The 21,268-nt window shown below is 36.0% G+C and overlaps 1 protein-coding gene, 1 non-coding gene and 1 pseudogene across 2 annotated transcripts; 1 reads left to right on the top strand and 2 right to left on the bottom strand.

Moving 5' to 3' along the window:
* Positions 1-3,165: 3,165 nt before the first annotated feature.
* Positions 3,166-3,271, bottom strand: LOC112753556 (small nucleolar RNA R71). Its single transcript, XR_003177939.1, has one exon. It is a non-coding gene; the product is annotated as a small nucleolar RNA R71 (small nucleolar RNA).
* Positions 3,272-6,610: 3,339 nt separating this feature from the next.
* Positions 6,611-7,072, bottom strand: LOC112747840 (F-box protein At2g35280-like). The gene has a single exon (XM_025796044.1). The coding sequence runs from the start codon at positions 7,070-7,072 to the stop codon at positions 6,611-6,613; it is 462 nt and encodes a 153-aa protein (XP_025651829.1).
* Positions 7,073-8,085: 1,013 nt separating this feature from the next.
* On the top strand, positions 8,086-14,033 carry LOC112747839 (uncharacterized; annotated as a pseudogene).
* The last annotated feature ends 7,235 nt before the right edge of the window (positions 14,034-21,268 follow it).

Here is a 21,268-nt window from a genome sequence, read left to right as displayed (position 1 = left end):
CCTTTTCTGTATTATTTTATTATTTATATTAAAATATTATTTTTAATTAAATATTATTATTTAATATTTTATTATTTTTTATTATTTTATCATTAAATTTTCGAAAATTACCGTACTTTAACTTTTAACCTTTAACATTCACTTTTTATCACCCGTAGCTTTTAATATTTTTACTTTTACCACCCTAACTTTCAGAAATTACCAAACAACCCCTCAAACACCAAAATAATTACAACCTTGCCCTTTTTAAGATCTAAAAGGTATTCTTCAAAGTTCTTCATCACACTCAAAGTGTTCTTCGTGTTCTTTATAAATTCTTCAGATTCTTTCTCTGTTTTCACCCGTTTTTCAATCTTTTCAGCAATCGATTTTTACCAAAATTCATAATAAATTCCAAGCCACTAAAACCCCATCTTTTTCACATGATTTCAACACAAATTGAACCTCAATTTAATTGTTAGGGTTTCGTTTTCTAGCAGCCACAAGAACACAAGTTCATAACTTGATTTTCATCAAATTTCATCAAATTTTCACCAAAATTTCAACAAGAATTACTCATATAAACAATCAATTTCAAGCACAGCCAAATCATATCATATTCACACAACTTAAACACAATCAATCAAGATTAAATTCGTTAAACCCTACTGATGCGTGAGCATCTTTCCTATCTTTTCCTAGTGAATTTGCATCTAACTTGTTGAGTTTAATTAAGAATTAATTATATTTTAGCCACTATGGATGCTATTTTGAGTTTTGTGCAATTTTATTCATTTTAGGTAGCATTTAGATGGATTTGATGAAGTTTCTGTAGAGAAAGAGAAGAAACCAAGGAGATGACCAGTGAATACCGACGCGGACGCATGGCTCACGCGACCGCGCGGAATGGAGGAAATCGCAATGACGTGATCGCGTGCCTGACGCGAACGCGTGGACTGAAATCTGCACAAATGACGCGAATGCGTGGACGACGCGGACGCGTCACATGAGTGATCTGCAGAATTGACAGAAAACACTGGAGGCGATTTCTGGGCTGTTTGACCCAGTTTCTAGCCCAGAAAATACAGATTATAAGCTGCAGAATAGACAAATCAAGTGGTCCCCACCCATCAGTTAAAGACTTGTTAATTAATTCGAATTTAAATTCAAATCTTATTTTTAGGAAAAGATATTATTTTTTATAATTAGATTTTAAGATTATTAGGATTAGTAATAAAAAGGGATTTGAGGCCATCAGATTGCAACTCTGTACATTTTACCTGAATCCTCATTTTCCCTCTCAATTATGAGCAACTTATCCTCCATTGTTAAGGTTAGGAGCTCTGTCTATTGTATGGATTGATAATATTATTTTTCTAATTTAATTCATGCTTTGATTTATATTTCAATAATTTTTTTCGTTCTTTATTTCATGAATATTGGGTGGAACGGAAGTATGACCCATGTTCTAATTGAGTTCTTGTAAAACTTGGAAAAGCTCTTTACTTGAACAACAGCTTGAAAACATATTATACTAAATTTCTAATTGTTTGTATTTAACGAGATACGTGACATATAATCCCCTTATTTTTGGATAATTAGGATTCTTTTGGCATATAAACTAGAAATTGATCATCACCCTCTAATTGGAATTAATTGACTAAGGAATTGGCAGTTGATGAATTTTAGAGGAGACTAGGAAGGTCTAAGGAATTAGGGTCTAGTCACAAATAGTTTGCCATGAATTAAATCTTACATGATTAAAATTAGTTAATAAGAAAAGTTAATCCAGAAAATAGATAACTCTGAAGCCTTAACTGCTTTCTCAATATTTTATTCCTCACCTATTCACCTGCTTGTCTTCAAACTCTTCTTTATTGTTTAATGCTTTTGAACTCTCAATTACTCTTTTCTGTTTGTCTAACTAAGCCTATCAAATACTATTATTGCTTAATCCATTAATTCTCGTGGGATCGACCCTTACTCACGTAAGGTATTACTTGGTATGACCCAGTACACTTGCCGGTAAGTAAGTGTGGTTGTAAATACCGCACCAAGTTTTTGGCGCCGTTGCCGGAAAGTGATTGTGATTGACAACTACTCGTTGTTTGATTGCTTAGATTAGATAATTTTTTTTCTTAACTAAGTTTATTAATTTTTATTTCTCATTTTTTTCCTTTACTTTTCTTTCTTGCTTTTCGTTTCCCTTCCCAGTCCCCGTGCTTTCTTTTTTGTTTTACTTCCTTTTACTTTTTAATTTTTTTTTCTTTCCAAATTCTCGTACGTTTCGTATTTGTGTTTCTTTTTTATTTATATTTTCATTTTATTTCTTTTCAATTAATTCTTAATTTTTTTAATTTTATTTCATTTTTGTCTTTAATTTCAAAAAAAAATATTTAGTATTAATATTTTTTCTTAATTTCTAAAATTAAGTTTGGTGTTACCCAGTTGATTTTATTTTAATTTTTTCTCTTTATTTTTCTATTAATTTTCGAAAATTTTCTTATTTAATTTTATTTGTTATTTTCGATTCTTTTTAATTTATAATTAGTATTTTTATTTTATTATTTTACATAGGTTACCTCACAGGGACTTCTCTGCACTCTGACGTAGAGAATCCCAATTTTTTTCTTGTTTTCTGCTTGTGTATGCGCAGGAATAGAGACAAAGAACATCTCTTAGACTTTTATCCTAAACCTGAAAAAACCTTCAGGCGACGTTTACAACAAGCAAGACTTTGCAAGGCTGCAGAATCCATTATGGCAAATAATAATGCTAATGCCAATGTGGTAAATCCGAATGGGGATGATCAAAAGAGGAGAGTGCTTGGCTCTTATTCTGCCCCTACTGCGGATCTCTATGGAAAAAGCATTGTGGTGTCTCCTATAACTGCAAACAACTTTGAGTTGAAACCACAATTGGTCACCCTGGTGCAACAAAACTGCCAGTATCACGGACTTCCTCATGAAGATCCAAATCAGTTTATTTCTGATTTTCTGCAGATATGTGATACTGTGAAGACAAATGGAGTGAACCCAGAGGTGTACAAACTGATACTCTTTCCGTTTGCTCTAAGAGATAAAGCAAAGCTATGGCTAGATGCCCAACCAAAGGAGAGCCTGAATACTTGGGAAAAGGTCGTTACTGAATTTCTCACTAAATTTTTCCCACCAAAAAAACTTACTAAGCTTAGGTTGGAGGTTCAGACTTTCAGACAGAAGGAGGGTGAAACTCTTTATGAAGCTTGGGAGAGATACAAGCTACTGACTAGGCAATGCCCTCCAGACATGTTCTCCAAATAGACCCAACTGGATATCTTTTATGAAGGCTTGGGTGAGATGTCCAAGATGAGCCTAGACACTTCTGCAGGCGGTTCATTGCACAAGAAGAAGACACCAGAGGAGACTATTGAGCTAATTGAATTGGTTGCAAGCAACCAATATTTATACTCATCTAACAGGAATTCTGTGAACTCTGAGACCTCTCAGAAGAGAGGCGTACTGGAAGTGGAAGCTGTTAATGCTCTTCTTGCTCAGAACAAGCTGATGTCTCAGTAAATAAATCTACTTACTCAACAGATGGGTGGCATGCAAGTCTCAGCTATCAACACCCAAAATCCACCACAGGAAGTCTCCTATGACATGGCAGGTAACTTTATGCAAAATGATAATTATGATTATACTCAGCCCTCTTCTAAACAGGTGAATTACATGGGGAGTGGTCCTAGAAATCCTAACAATGATCCATATTCTAAGACATACAACCAGGGATGGAGGAATCACCCAAATTTTGGGTGGAGAGATCAACCTCAGAGACCTCAGAACTTCAACAATAGTTTTCAGGGCGGTTTTCAACAAAACAACTATAATAACCGCCAATTTCAGTCTCAGCAACAACAACCACCTCAGCAGGCAAATTCTAAATCCCAAGAAGATCCTAAATGGGAGATGATGATGAGTTTCATACAAGAAACCAGAGCCTCCATTAGAAATTTGGAGGTGCAAATGGGTCAAATGAGCAAGCAATTACTTGAAAGGTCTTCAAATACATTCCCTGGTGATACAGTAGTGAACCCAAGAGAAGATTGCAAGGCCATTCAATTGAGAAGTGGTAAGGTAGCTAGTTCTGAGACTAAGGTCAATGAAGATCTAGTTGAAAAGGAAGCCCCAGAGGAGAAGAAAGAAGAAGTAGAGCACGCCCCTCCTAAACGTGCAGACAACCCATATTTCCTGACTCTCTTGACACTTATCCCACCTTGCCAAAGGCCCCTGAATACAAGCCAAAAATGCCATATCCTCAGAGGTTTCAGAAGGCGTCCAAAGAAAAGCAATTCTCTAAATTTTTAGATGTCTTCAAGAAGCTGCAGATCAACATCCCTTTTGCAGAGGCTCTAGAGCAAATGCCTTTCTATGCTAAATTTATGAAAGAGTTGTTGACCCACAAGAGGAATTGGAAGGAGCAAGAAACAGTGGTGTTAACCAAGGAATGCAGTGCTATTATTCAACACACCCTTCCTAAGAAGATGCCAGAACCAGGGAGCTTTGTCATTCCTTGCACCATTGGAGAAGTCGGCATTCAGAGAGCTTTATGTGATCTTGGAGTTAGCATCAACCTCATGCCACTTTCAGTGATGAAAAAGCTTCAAATTGAGGAGGTAAAACCCACTCGTATTTCTCTTCAACTTGCTAATCTTTCTATTAAATTACCTGTAGGTGTGGTTGAAGATTTACTTGTTAAAGTAGGACCATTTATTTTCCCTGTTGATTTTGTTTTATTAGACATAGAAGAGGAGGTAAAACCCTCTATTATACTTGGTAGACCCTTTTTAGCTACAGGTAGAGCTCTGATAGATGTGCAAAAAGGTGAATTAACCCTGAGGGTCAATGAAGAACAAGTGGTCCTAAATGTTTTTGAAGCTCTCAAGCACCCTAATGATTCTGAGGGGTGTATGAAAATAGATGTTATTGAACCACTTGTTCAAGAAGTACTGGAAACTGAGATACTTGATGATGTTCTGGATCCTATTTCTGAGTGTGAATTAGTTGAAGTTGATGATTCACCACCCCAAAAGGAGCTGATGAACACGCCTATAAAGGAGAAGGAAGCCCCCAAGCTTGAGCTCAAACCTTTACCTCCTTCTCTGAAATATGTGTTCTTGGGTAGAAATGATTCATACCCAGCTAATCTTATAATATCATTCAAGCATCTTATAATACTACTATAATGATAGTATTATACTATTATCTCTCTTCTCTCATGAATCGTGTCTGGTTCATCAAACAGAGACTATTTACGAAAACTAGAACCAAAACTCCTAACCGATACGGTTCAAAAACTAGGTTCTTCGTGATTGCATTATCGAGCTTATCTCCACTAAGGTCCTGAATTAAAGATAATATAATTACAATGAGGATTGAGATTCTTGATGATACAACAGAGGTGTTCCCTTTACTGATCTTCCAGAGGATTCCGTGCCTTCAGAAAAGATCTCGCATACTCGAAAATCAGGGTTGTTACACATAGCGTGTCAGACGTTTCGTTGTCCAACATTATGGATAATACTGGATAATTAATACATTTACTATATTGCTATATTACTGTATATACTATATGTACTATATATTTATATATACGTATACAATACACTATTAAGTAAAAGCGTATTTCTTCTGCCGGCAAATGCAACCATTAATACATGCTGAAATCGTGTAGATTAAGGGTTTCTAACTCGATTAAAAAACTGTAAATGGTCAAATTAAATTAAATTATCAAATTAAATGATAATTTTTTTAATTACAATTAATTGCATTCAATTTAATATATTGATTGATAGAACAAACCTTTTTTTTTACTATCTTAGTGGGTGCAAGTACCTGCTTCTGAACCTGCTTCCGTGTGAAGTACACCTTTACTCCTGAACGTTGAGTCCGCGTTCAAGTACACCTCTACTACTATTGCACCATTGGAGTTCCTCAATTTACTCGTCCATTTCTAAGCATCTAAGTGAGGAAAAACCCCTAAACCGTATTCCAGCATCAAGCTTAACCCACCACCCCCTACAACGAAAACTAGTTCTTCTGAACAAAAACCTTATTATCGTTTTACATACACCGTTTGCCTTCCCCATGACTTGTAATAACTTGTGTATAGGCGCATACTCAAGTTATATCATTGTCCAACAAATCTTCCATACAACTTCAAACTTAGATTTAACCACGAACAAAAACAGAAACATAATAAAAATATATTCCATATGAAGATAACCATGCGTAAATTCTTAACAAAAGAGGAGATAATGTTGCCCTACATACTGTAATAGCAGATACGAGAAGCATAAACAACAAACTTGAACAACACAAATCGCTAAATAGACATTTTTATTCGAATACAAACGATTCCAAGAACCGCCGCACCTCGTAATTATCCCAGCATTGAACACACAAAACACAGCACAAATCTTCCACAACCCCCATGGTGCCTCTTAAAGGGCAACTGGTGGACCGACAAACCTCGGGCTGTCCAGGATCCGTTTAACCTCCACCCATCGAGGATGGAATACCTGCCTGAAGACCTTTCTGCACCTATCGACCACCCCAGAAGAACGTATAGTTTCAAAAAATTCTAGTCCCCTTCACAGGTGCTCTTCATCTTCCTTGCCATGAGACAGTAGCAGCATCGCACAAAAGTAACAGGCTTCAACGTCGCCACCCGTTGCAGCCATAGAGAGGGTGTCCATTCCACTGATGCAGTGGCCAATCCAGACAAAATCAATCATCCCCACCCGGAGTAGAGCGGCTGGATTTCCTGCTTCGGCGCAACAATCTATGAAACTCTTTTCTGGACGATCATAGTAATATAGAAAGGACGCAATCAGTAAATCTAACATCAACGCATGCTTATAAACAGTGTCGGACCTCCATGGATCCAGAAACAACTTGCAAGACGCCTGCATGTTAAACAGATCCTTAATCGAATTCGATGCAACCTTCGTGGCAATCCTAACCCATATATCGCGAGGAAGAATATTACTCGGACATTGGTAAGAAACGGCTATGTTCCGTTTCTTTCTATTCCTCTTGGATGTTCCACCCATTTCCAGCACTTTGGGGGTTGGAGGGGGGGTTGGAAAATATCAAGAGGATAGACGACCACCAATAATACATAATACAAAATGTAATTTAAAATTATGGTTCAGTGTTTCATGCGTTTCTTTACTGATTGTTCAGGACAAGAACAGTTAATTAATTAATTAATTAATTAATAGAGAAGAAATGCTCGTTATTATAAACTAGTTGAGTAGATAATAAAATTTAATTTAATAATACTATGATATCCTATTTAAAAGCTTTGGCTTTACAAAGCAATAATTTAATGCTGACTATTCATGTACTGAGTGGTTTACTCGATTTTAGAGTTCTATTCTTCTTAATTTAATTATTTACTTTAATTACTCATTGAATAACTATTATTTCTTGTTTTCTTTTTTTTTTGTCGAAATAATTTAATTTATTCTATTATGTTTCCAAAAATTAAATTAATTATTAGTTTTCAAAAAAATGAACGAAAAAAATTAGTTAAACATGTTAAAAGTGATTAATTTAATTTTTGAAAATTTAAAATTTTTTGGTGACTTTTTTCAGTCTTTTGGAAATTTAAATGTTACATAAAAAATTTAAAACAAACTAATTAAAAAAATACAAAACAACTTTTCACTTAACATAAGTAACGCGCAGTCAATGCATAGGAAATGATATATATATATATATATATATATATACATTATTGACAAACCCTAATCCTCATACTCATTCGTCAGTTCTTATCTGCTGTAAGCCCTTATAACTCCTTCTCTAGCCTCTCTGAATCTCCATCTCCCTCTTCTTCTTTCTACTACCCTCATCTGCTCTCACCGTCTTCTGCCAGACCTCCACGTTCATCTCATCTGAAGGCTTCCACTAAGTCCTCTCAAACTTACCTCATAAGGAATATTCCACGTCTCACGCCTGAGAACGACCCATCCAGAGGAGAACCATCGTCGCCAGAATAAAAATCGTTGCTTTAAGGGTCGTCGTCATCGGCCATATCTCGCCTTCTTCTTCTGAAAAAATGTCGCAGGAATCCATTATGGACCACGCCATTAGTCCAGACGACCTTGCGGAACTGTCCATCGCCGCTCTTATCAACATCATCCGTGGAGATGAAAAGTGCGCAAATTGTGACCTCGTTGAGGCTGCACTGGTCAGAAGGAGGAGATTTCGAAGGCTAGACTTGAAACGACTGAAACAGAACTAAGGCAGGCAAGGGTGGAGATGTTTGTCACCAAGATCGTGGCCAAGGCAAAGGCGGATCAACTGGAAGAAGAGGAGAAAGCACGGCGACGGCTGGAAACGATGTTGCAAATGGCACAACGAAGGAATGACGTGACCGTTCGCCAGTTGGATGACAAAGCAAAAGAATTGATGGCAGAAATCGCCAAGCTTCGTCCACGAGAATAGCACGAGGTGCCACCATGGCGTGACCTGGAACGCAGGCTCGACGTTTTGGAGGACAAGCAAAAGTTCTTGCTCCGTCGTGGTCATCGTCCAACGCCGCAGACGGTACATAGCTCAAACAATCGAGCGCCAGCCGGGCAGAATGAAGATGGGGTCGGAGGTATTTGACCTGCTGCACATGTTTGATATCTTTATGTCGTGTTGTTTTACGTCGAGGCCTGGATGATCCTTTTATTTGCTTTGTTTGTTTTATCTCCCTTTTTGTCTTCTGTAATGCATCTTAAAACTGAGTTAATATAATTATATCTACTTTCATCGGTTTGTTCTTAATGTCTAAAGTCATGTGAGCTGTTGACACACAATTATAGGGATTTATGTTGCGTTGGTGCCAAATACCATTTCCAATTCATGATTTCGCAACATTTTGGCAACTATTTGCGTGTGCGTTATCAAAGACATGCTTATCGGTTTATTTTTCTTTGCAAATTGGTATTACGCCACAAGCAGCGCGTTTGATTGTCATGAATGTTTACCGGTTCCTTCTAATTTAATGGCACATACCGTTATTTTACACTAGATAATAAGACAAAGGAATGTAAACATAGTATCATTTTTATGATATCCTAACATTATGTCATATTACAAAAAATAAACATCTTTCAAATTAGATTGCTTGGATCAACAAATTAAATAATATGAAACCATTGATTGAAACAAAATTCAAAGTACTTCTCTCTCAGGTTATAATAAAACAACTAGTGCAATTAAATAATAAAAACTACTTTAAAAATGAAAGCAAATTCTGTTCTTGAAAGGACAAGTATTGAATCTCTAAACCAATTATATTATACGAATACAATCCCAATCCCGTGTTCAATTGGAACATATATGCATGTTCATCCAATACTGTTGTTGCACATCTGACAAAATCTTACATTAATCAGCTAAGTTGGTTTTATAGAGTATTTTAATTATTATATCCTAAGAAAATTCAATACTGCTGTTAAATTGTTCAACAAATAATTATACATGCAATAACTATTTTGTTTAGCCATATGAGATTTTTTTTTGGAATAATAAAGAGGGCCATACTAAAGGATTGGTCTATTTTTAACAACATTATTAATAACTCAATCGATTAGTCCAACATTCGTCTCACAGAAACTATACAGCTCGGGGTCTACAGAAAATAAAAATATACAGCTCCATTATTTTTGTCACATCCATATTGGCTGTAACCCAGCCCAACCCAATTGGGTGCAAAAATGACCCGCCAGACCCAAAATTGATTCTCCTTCTCCTTCGTCGATCTTCTCCTTCTCCAACATCTCCATGCCGCTTCAATCATTCGACTCTGATCTTCTCTGGCAAAGCGAATCTTCTGCATGAACCACCACTTCTTGTTATCCGTGGGGATCGAGTGCTATTCCAGCGATGACATGATGGTCGCGTAATCCTCCGAACGCATACATTGACGTAGTTGCGAGATTCAGCAATTGGGCAATTTTACGATTACTTCCTACAACACGAACTGCATACACCATACGATAGTGAATGGCAGAATCGTATGTATGTGTCAAAAGACATCGACGACGCATCTCCTTCCTTCACAGCCCAACTCCGTCGTCTCTTAGTTAACGAAATACACCATTAACTGTAATCAATTTCAACTTAAAAATTCATAAATTTTTTTCACATAAACCCCGATAGTTTTCGGATCTAACAAAATTAACCAACAACAAAATAAATTTTGTAAAACAACCCTTCTGACACAAAATCAGCAAAAGGCATTCCGTAGCTAATCAAAAGAGAGAAGTAACAAGTAATCTATAACGTCGAATAAAAAAACAAAAAAGATCCAACGACTCTCGTCCTTCAGCGCACCGGTCTGCCAAAGTTAAGTGTTATGCGCACTGAAACGCCAAACACGCACGGCACATGGAATCCGTGCTCATTTATGATTTTTAATGCTTTTTTCAGTTAAGCGAGTGTTTCTTCATTTATTGTTGTTTATTATTGAAAAGAGTGAAATTTTGTTAAGTGAGAATCTTTCAACTACGACGATTCATTCGGAAGCTTCGGTTCAACATGTAGTCAGTAAAATACTTCGTTTGATTACGTTATGTGATCAAACTTATTGTCTCTTCCTTTTCAATTTGTAGTCAATGGAGTTGTTATTACTACTTTTGCTTGTTGTGAGCAATACAACATTTTTGTTACTTTTATGAAGATCATGGCATGTCTAAAATTTTCAGTGAGCATTTTAACACCCCCACTAAAACACCACCACCACCACAAAAAAAAAGATGCCATTCATTTATCTTTGTCTACTCCTTTCATTTTCTTGTTAGAGCTATTTGCCTCAAACATTTTGCTAGCAACTAACTACTCTAAACCTTTCATTTTTCTCACAGTTGAGGTTTTTGTTTTTCTTGCCTCTTGCTTAATAGAATTCATGCTTTCAATCTTTGTCTGTCATCCTACGTCATTTCATGTCTTCAGTCAATCTTACTGACTTCCCTGACTTTATACTTTCAGGCTTCCGACCCATACCGTGACTTAGAGTTCATAGTGCTAGTAAAAAGAAAGGCAGAGGCTTTAAAGTGAAGGAGAAGCGAGAAGGTAGTACATAGTAACAAGGCTCTTTAATCCTGAAAAGCCAAGCCGAGAATTTATGTAGAGGTTTAATTGTCTAATCATGTAGATTTGTGTTCAATTGTAAGGATGAACTCCATGGGCTGGCTAGAGACCTTAATGCTGATTCAGTCTTCAAGAATCATGATCTTAACATGGATGTGCTTTATCATATTGCTGAGACGCAACAGGTGCAATTTCTTGAGATTGAACTAGCAATGTAGCATTCTTTTAAGAAAATTTTGTATGGTCAAAATTGTGTTGGTAGAAGATTTAATGAGATCTTGCATTTTCAGTCATCTAATTGGTCTGCTACTATCTGATTACCTCACTAAATGTACCTATTCTCATGACACGAATACAACTGAGTATCAGTTAATTCAATTGTGTTATGATTAACTAATAGATTAGTGTCTAGTTGGCATATTTCAGCTGTGGGAAAGGAAAATGGCAATGGTACCTCTCCATTAGATGTTGTTACCTGGTGAGACCTTTCCGTCTATGTCTGTATGAGAAAACTTAGATTTTATAAGGATGAATAAAAATAAAAAATGGCAATTTTCTACAAATATTTAGGTTGAGTCTTTTGGTGCTCTGTTCACTTGCTGCTTGCCTGTTTTATTGGAGATGAAACCTATTTCATCAGATATATTTAATTATTTATCATAAATCTTTAGTTTAAATTTTGTTTATGTGCTGAGTGTCTATAGACCAATGCGCAGGACAGGTAAGGTTTCCAACCAGGCCTTTGAATCTCATAAGTAAAATTTGTTTCTACAAAAACTCTATGAGGAAGAGGAAAATTTGATTGTGTATAATGACATTAGTAGTTCAAGCAATGGTTCTCAAAATTAGTATCAGGATAAGGATTTAGTTGAAAGTCTAGAAAATGGTGCAGAGTTTTGGACAGACTACTCAAAAGTACATTATCACCTCCGGAGTGTCTATGAATTAAACGGAGTTTGAATAGATACTGAGGACTTCAACAATTACGGAATTGGAAAGGATTCCTTTTCTTGGGCTTTGCAAGGGGAAGAAATTAGTGATAGTCTACGATTTTTTGTTGAAGAGTGTGATCATATACAGGTATACTACTGCTTTTGTGTCTTGTAGTTGTTGGTTTTAGGGGATGTTCCTCTTATATCTTTAACCCTTTAAGTGAAGCAATATCTTTTGGTATCTACTATGTTACCATTCAATTTACTTTTCATTTTCTTTGATTTCTTTTCCATATATATGGACCTATTTCCTCTTATGGCTTGTATTTAGGAAAAGATTATATTTAACGAACAAAGCTACTAATTCCAAGGCATATTCTTCTACCCAATATTTCGTGTTCCTCTATGTAAATTTTGGTTTGGGATTTTTCAATCAATGCTTATTATTGGTATGATGACTCGAAGCATAGTGTTTGAATTTTGATCTAACCATAATCTTCATCTATTAAGTTTTGGGGGAGCAATCATTTTGGTTTGATTTGTCTTAAACAAGTTCAAATTTTTGGCAGGGCTTTCAATTTGTAGTTGACGACTCTAGAGGATTCTCTGCTGTGGCTAAAGAGTTTTTAGAGAATATTGTAGCTAAATATACAAATACTCCTATTTTGCTGTATGCTGTCCAAGGCCATCGTGCATGCACAAGTCTTCACAGCAAGAAGCCTACAGTCTTGGAGGTAGGGGTGGCAAACAGTCCTAAACCCACTGGGCCGGCCCGTATAGCCTTCAAAAAAGGCAGGACGGAGTGGAGAATTGAGACCGCCACACATCAAAAGACCGTCTAACCTATACCGCTTAAACCGTGAGCTTTGGCGGGACACGGCAGGCTTTCTGCCGGGCTTAGAGTTTTTTGATGTTCTAATTTAGTATTTTGGATTATGTTTTATGCTTGATTGATTATGTTCTAAACTTGTGTTTAATTATATGTTTTGTACAATATTTATTTTACTTTGGACAATGTTGGTTTTATTATTTTGTTTCAAAAAACTTGGTTTATGATTACGTTTATTACTTATTTATAATTATAAAGACTTTAATGTTTGTGAATTTAGAAATTATAATTTTTTTTATGTCTTTAGAAATTATAAATTTATTAAAATAGTTGTGAAATTATATATATTATTTAATACTTAATAGTAAAAAAAGGAGATTTGGTGGGCTTGGCCCGCCAACCCGCTGTTAGACGGGGTGGGGTGAGATTTCAGGACCGTCTCATTAGGCAGGGCGGGGCGGGCTTTTGGTGGGGCGGGTTTCTCCCCTTGCCGCCCCTACTTGGAGGATCTTCACGATGATGTATCATTTTCAAGACTGTTATCCTACTCTAAACTTATTGTGCCTCTCGGTCTGCCCTCCTTGAGTAAAAGTAATATTCTCTTTAATGAATTTATCGCGTTTGGCAACTCATTAGTCAACACACTTCTTTGGTAATTGGCAGAAAGGGCTGATGTTTAACATTCTGATTGTTTACTAATTTAGCTGGTTTGATGTTTCCACAGTCTTGAATTTTATGTAAACTATGCTTTTAGTGTTGATACAATTTGCCTCACTGATAGTGTCGATGTTGGCTTGCAGAAACATGGCTAGTACTGTTATTCACTTCTTTTGAACCTTTTTTTCATATAATTTCACAGGTAAAGTTTCTAAATTCCTCCGCATTGAAGATGAGAAACATTACCACTCAAGTGCAATTTATGCTGCTGCACTACACTCCATTAATCTTTCTTTTAGAATGGATCCAGTTAGTCTTATTGATGCATGTGCATCTTTAGTAGTTTTTAGTTATTATTTCTTTAAATAGTGGTTGTGATTTAGTGCTTCTATTAGAAATTTTATGCTTTTAATCTATGTTATTAACATTTCTTTTCTTAAATTCAAGATAAAGAGTATCCTTGCTTTAATTAAGATTTTTGGTGTTTTGATCAATGTTGTTTGAAGTTGTTTTGTACTTTGATAAGTCTAGGAAATGAAACAAAAATCAAAAGAATAAAGGAGAAAGCCAAGGACACGCTTTGAAAGAAATGACACGCTTTAAAAGCTTAGGATACAATTTTTCAAATTCAAAAGTTAAACCTGAAAGCTTTGCCGTCCAATGTGGTGATCCTGGCATCCAACGGCATTCGTGCGTACGCACAATTATTCAAATAAGTGAAAACATGCATACGCATGCCTCCATGCGTACGCACAAGTGATGATTTCAGCAATGTCATGCGTACACATGACCCCCGTTTCATGTCTCATGCCAGTTTTGTGATGTCCCACGCTAAAGCAAAACAGAAGCATCATTTGGGCCATGAAATTGGAGCAATATTGCAGGCGTTCCATGTCCCTTACATGGCGTACCACGACAAGTAAACAGAGGCCAATTTGGGTAGTCTTTGAAAAGCAAATGTCATTAAACCTCAACTTCAATTTCCTCATTCATTACTCTACTCTCCAAACTTTCAAATGGATCAAGCCCAAAAAGCCAAATTCAATTTAATCTTGAATTTAATGTAATTTGAATTTCATTTGAATTTATAATTTAGATAGGTTATAAATTGAGGAAGAAGGGCACACTTTGGGGGATCTCACTCTCAATTCTCTTCGTCCATTATTCTCCTATTCTTACCTTTCACATTTTGTAAGCCATGAGTGGCTAATTTCCTTTTTCATTGGAGAAAAAGAGCTCTATTGAATTTAATGGATCAATTGTGATTTACTCTTCATCTTCAATTTATCTTCGTTCTTCATTCTAAGGATTCAAATCTATTGAGAGATAGTTTGAATCTCACTTAAATTCTCTGAAAACTTGAAAGAGGGATCATATAATTGAGCTTGAAGATCTTTCTCCCAACTCTTGTGAATTTGGATTTGGAATTGATATGTGACATGTAATCAACCCATAACTTGATTCATGAAATTGTGTGGCTCTAAATCAGAGACCAATCTTCATCTCTTCTCATGAGCAATTAGATCAAGATATTGGCAATTGATCAAGTTAAGAAAGATTGAATTATCAACATATTAGAATTTAATCACTTATGATTTGCCAAGAGATCAATGATTACATGATTGAAGTGGAGATGAAAAGCTATTTGATCCAGAGAATTCAATATATTTGCACCCAAATTATCTTCCCTTATTCTTTTATTCCATTTCTTTATTAATTGCTTTCAATTAATGCTCATTTACATTGCTTTCTTTACATTCTTGCAATTTACTTTTCCAATATTTACATTCTAGCGATTTAAATTCTCAATAATTTACATTTATACTCTTTATTTTCAAGTCATTTTTTACTTCCATTTACTTATTGCTTAAGGACCCGTTTAGAAAACTTCAAAAGTAACTTTTTTGAGCTTTTGACTTATGAAAAGTAGTAGTATTAATGTCTGGTGTAATTTTCAAAATCAAATTGCAGCTTTCTAAGAAGCTATTTAGGAGCTTATAGAGAAGTTAAAAAAAATTGACTTCTCTCATTATGCTACTACTTTTTATTATATTTCTATAAAATAAGTACTTTTAGAACTAAAAATCCAAACACAAAATAACTTATTTATAAGCTACTTTTAATATAGTCATTTATTGTTTAAGTTATTTTTTCAAAAGTAGCTTAGTTAAGTTGCTTACTCAAATTGGACCTAAGTCATTTACATTTCACGTTTCTATTATCAATTGTTCATCATCATACTGTGAATTGCTTGACTAGAATACTCAATCAATCATTGTTTGATTAATTCCTTAATCCTCGTGGGATCGACACTCACTCACCATGAGTTTATTACTTGGTACAACTCGGTGCACTTTCCGGTAGTTATGCAAAATTATAAAATCTCATATCAAGTTTTGACGCCATTGTTGGGGATTAACGGTACTTAATAAACTACCGGTTGATTGATTATCTAGATTAGGAACCTTTTCTTTCTTGTTTTAGTCATTTATTTGATTTTACTTTTTCGTTTCTTTAGACCTTTAATTGTTTGTGTTATTGCCTAACTTGGAATTTCTTTCAAATTCTCTTTTCTTTTATTATTTTCTTTGTGTACATGCGAGAAAATCAAGAAGAGGAACCTCTCCTCTTTGATTCTGAAATTGAAAGAACTCTCTGGAGGATAAGAAAAGAGGCAAGAAACAAAAAAGTGCTAGAAGAAGGTGAGGGAGTCTCAGACACAATTATGGCAGAACCTCACAACAACAATGAACCCAATAGTGCTCCACATGCTAGGAAGACATTAGGATCATATACTACTCCTGATCCGGGAAATTGTGGGAGTAGTATTTTGACTCCAAATGTCAATGCCAACAATTTTGAACTTAAGTCTTAATTTATCACTCTTATTCAACACAATTGTCAATTTGGAGGAAGCCCCTAGAGGACCCAAACCAACACATTTCAAGCTTCATCCGAATTTGTGATACGGTGAAAGCAAATGGAGTGTCAGCTAAAACATATAGACTCCTCTTGTTTCTATTCTCTCTTAGAGATAGAGCCGCACAATGGTTAGAGTCATACCCAAAAGAAAGCATTGTCACATGGGAAGACATAGTTAGCAAGTTTTTAACTAAGCTCTTTCCACTTCAAAGATTGATAAAATTGAGAACAGAGGTGCAAACTTTTAGGCAACTTGAAAGAGAATCTTTATATGAGACTTGGGAAAGATACAAAGAGATATTGAGGAGATGTCCACCAAGTATGTTTGTGGATTGGGTCCAACTACAAATCTTCTAAGATGGAATCACTCAAATCTTGAGAAATTCATTGGATAATTCATCAGGGGGATCATTATACATGAACACTCCTAGTGAAGCTTTGGAACTCATTGACATTGTTGCAAATAATCAATACCTCTACTCTTCAGAGAGGAATATAAACACAAAAGGAGGAGTGATGGAACTAGAAACTCTTGATGCTCTTGTGACCCAAAATAAAATTATGTCTCAACAACTCTCCACACTCACTAAACAAATGAGAGGAATGCAAGTATCTGCCATCAACACACAAAACTCATTGTATGACGTGAATGGAGAGAATCAATTTGGTAAAAATTTTGACTCATTCAATACTAATCAATCATAAGTAGAGCAAGTCAATTTTATGGAAAACTCCTCCAAGACACAACAAAATAATCCATACTCCAAAATATATAATCTTGGATGGAGGAACCATCCTAATTTTGGGTGAAAAAAATAACAAAACCAAAACCAAAGAAGCCACAATTTCAACCATGCAAACAATTCTTACTTCTAACCAAACACTCAAAACCACTTCCAAAATTCACAAAACACCCCTTTCAATTCTTCAGACAATTCTCACCAACCATAACCACAACCCACATAACCTTCTCAAGATTCCTAAAGACTCTCTAATATTGAACTTATCCTAGAAAAATTTATGGAAGAAACAAGGTCTAATTTCCAAAATCAAAATACTTCACTCAAAAAATTGGAAATATGACGAGCGGATAATTTATACCCTTTTTGGCATTGTTTTTACATAGTTTTTAGTATGTTTTAGTTACTTTTTATTATATTTTTATTAGTTTCAAAAATCACATTTCTGGACTTTACTATGAGTTTGTGTATTTTTCTGTGATTTCAGGTATTTTTTGGCTGAAATTGAGGGACCTGAGCAAAAATCTAATTCAGTGGCTGAAAAAGGACTGCAAATGTTGTTGAATTCTGACCCTGCTGCACTCGAAATAGATTTTCTAGAGTTACAGAAGCCCAATTGGCATGCTCTTAATTGCATTGGAAAGTAGACATCCTGGGCTTTCCAGCAATATTTAATAGTCTATACTTTGCTTGAGATTTGATGGCCCAAACTGGCGCCCAAAGCCAGCCTAAAACTTTCTGGCATAAAACGCCCAAACTGGCACCAGAATTGGAGTTAAACGCCCAAACTGGCACCAGAATTGGAGTTAAACGCCCAAACTGGCACTCAAGCTGGCGTTTAACTCCAGAAACAGCCTATGCACGTGTAAAGCTCAATGCTCAGCCCAAGCACACACCAAGTGGGCCCCAGAAGTGGATTTCTGCACTATCTGCACTTAGTTACTCATTTTCTGTAAACCTAAGTTACTAGTTTAGTATAAATAGCACTTTTTACTATTGTATTCATATCGCTAGACGTTTAGTCCTTAGACCTTTGGAATGGAGGCTGGCCTCACGGCCATGCCTAGACCTCTTTCACTTATGTATTTTCTATGGTGGAGTTTCTACACCCCATAGATTAAGGTGTGGAGCTTTGCTGTTCTTCATGAATTAATACAAGTACTATTATTTTTCTATTCAATTCATGCCTACTTCTTCTCCAAGATATACTCTCGTACTTAATTCAGTTAAGTCAAAATGAAGGGGTGACCCGTGACAATCACCCAATCTTTATTACTCGCTTAGCCAAGATCTGCGTGCCTGACAACCATAAAGCGGTCTACATGATGTTCAACGTAGTCATTGGACGACAGCTGGAGTATATTCTCTTGGATATCTAATACACAGACCGAGTCCGTAAGATAGTATCTTCGTGGTATAGGCTAGAATAATTGGCAGCATTCCTGGGATCCGGAAAGTCTAAACCTTGTCTGTGGTATTTCGAGTAGGATCTAGGAAGGGATGACTATGATGAGTTTCAAACCTACGAATATTGGGCGCAGTGACAGTGTGCAAAAGGATCAATAGATTCTATTTCGACGCTATTGGGAACCGACAGATGATTAGCCATGCGGTAGTTGTACCTGGTATTTTTCATCCGAAACGAGAAATCCGACAGTTGATTAGCCGTGCAGAAACCATAGAGGACCATTTTCACTGAGAGGATCCTACAGCTTGCCATGGAAGGAAGTAACGCATGGTTGGAAGAAGGTAATAGGAAAGCAGAGGTTCAGAAGCAACAAAGCATCTCCAGACGCTTATCTAAAATTCCCACCAATAAATTACATAAGTACCTTTATCTTATTTTATATTTTATTTATCTTTTAATTATTAAAACCCCATAACCAATTGAATTCGCCTGACTGAGATTTACAAGGATGATCATAGCTTGCTTCAAGCTGACAATCTCCGTGGGATCGACCCTTACTCACGTAAGGTTTATTACTTGGACGACCCAGTGCACTTGCTGGTTAGTTGTGCAGAGATGTGAAAAGTGTGAATCACGATTTTCGCGCACCAAAATACAAATTGGCCAAATTACTCAACAATTAGAAAAATCCACTAACACTTTTTCAAGTGACACTGAGGTCAATCTAAGGGAGGAATGCAATCATGTTGAGAAGTGGGAGAGTTGTGGAGAAAGAAGTCACTAATTATGAAGTGCATAATGAAAAAGCTTCAAAAGAGGAATTGAGGAGCAAAAGCAAGAACAAGAAGCCTCCACACAAAGTAACACCGCAATGAAGAAAGAAGCAATAGAAGCGGACAAACCAAAAATTCCATATCCTCCAAGATTCAAGGGAGATATTAAAGAGAAGCAATACTCCAAATTTCTAGAGGTATTCAAGATACTCCACATCAATATTCCTTTTATAGAAGCACTTGAACAAATGCCAATGTATGCCAAGTTTACGAAGGAATTATTATCAAAGAAGAGATCCTTGAAAGGAGGACAAACTATGGTCATGACTAAGGAGTGTAGTGCCATAATAAAAAAGGACTTGCCAAAGAAGAAGGATTCAGGGAGCTTCCAAATCCTCTGTACCATTGGAAACATATTGAAAGAGTATTATATGACCTTGGTGCAAGCATCAACTTAATGCCTCTCTCTGTGATGAAGAAACTCCAAATCTATGAATTAAAACTAACAAAAATTACTCTTCAATTGGCTGACAGATCAATGAATCAAGCACATGGGGTTGTGGAAAATGTTTTGGTGAAAGTGAAAAAACTCTTCCTCCCAACTGAATTTGTCATCCTTGATACAGAGGAAGACTACAACACTCACCATTATTTTGTGGAGGCCCTTTTTGGCTACTGACAGAACTTTGATTGATGTTAAAAAGGGAGAATTGATACTAATAGTGCATGATGAATACTTGGTGTTCCATGTTTTCAAAACCATGCATGAGTCCAATCATGAGGAGAATTGTATGAAGATTAACTCCAAGAATCTAAATTTGAAGGAGGCACCCAATGAATCACTTCAAAAGCTACTACTCCCATGCTTGAAAGAGAGCAAAGAAGTAGGAGTGAAACAACAAGCTGAAAGGATCATTGGAGCCAAAGAGAATTACAACCAAAGCCTTCATTTGTGACAACCAACAAGATTCCTCCTGACATTGAGCTTAGGATTGGCATTGAGTGTGAACCACCACCAGCAAAAGGGGAAGAAAATACTCTAAACAAAGTATCCAGAGGGTGAAAAAATAAAAAAATTCCTACTGAAAACTTTTCACCAGAAAATAAGATGATGCTAGTTTACCAACCAAGGGAGCCTTCTTTACATTTTTCTGGACATTACACAATCAACAAGATTCTTTTTCTTGAGCATGTTGAGATCATCAAAAAAGACACTCGAATGAAGTTCACAGTGAGAGGAGGAGAAATTGAGGCACTGTGATCATCATCCACCATAACAAGAATCAACCATCAAACTAGTGATATTAAAAAAGTGCTTGTTGGGAGACAACCCAACCATAGTATCTTTTGATTTTGTTGTTAATTCTTAGTTTTTATTAATCTTCTGTTTTTACTGTTAAAGGATGCATGCATAAAGAAAATTAGTATTTAGGAACCAAGGTTTTTAACCAAATGAGAGGCTAAGTTGAGGTGTTCCTCAACCATGCAATAAGAAAAATAAGTTGATGTTTGAGTGGATGAGCAATGCATTTCATGAAAAATGGTTTGGTGAAAGAATTTTGTCTTTTGGGTTCAAGCAGGAAACAAATTTGGTATTGGAGCATGCATGCAATGTAACAATGCAGTGTTAGAATGACATTCATATATATATTAACGGTGAGTTCTTTGGTGGCATGGTTTTGGATGGCTAAGAATACCTATATGTTGACTGGCAAATAACTTTGCAACATATGGCATGTATGTCAATCCGTAGAACAGTGTACTAAAGGAAGAGTGTGGTAAACCACAAACATTAATTGCATGTCATGCATGCAATGTAACAGTGCAGTGTTAATTTTTTAATTCTCATGGAATCTACACTCACTCATAGTGAGTTTATTCACCTACTACACCTGC

The sequence above is a fragment of the Arachis hypogaea genome, chromosome 15 (assembly GCF_003086295.3).
Source record: "Arachis hypogaea cultivar Tifrunner chromosome 15, arahy.Tifrunner.gnm2.J5K5, whole genome shotgun sequence".
Classification (NCBI taxonomy): domain Eukaryota; kingdom Viridiplantae; phylum Streptophyta; class Magnoliopsida; order Fabales; family Fabaceae; genus Arachis; species Arachis hypogaea.
The sequence above is the reverse complement of the archived record's forward strand: the minus strand, read 5'-3'. Positions and strand labels throughout refer to the sequence as shown.

Coding starts and splice junctions, on each gene's coding strand:
- LOC112747840 (XM_025796044.1), bottom strand. CDS start 7,072: ATGGGTGGAACATCCAAGAGGAATAGAAAGAAACGGAACATAGCCGTT.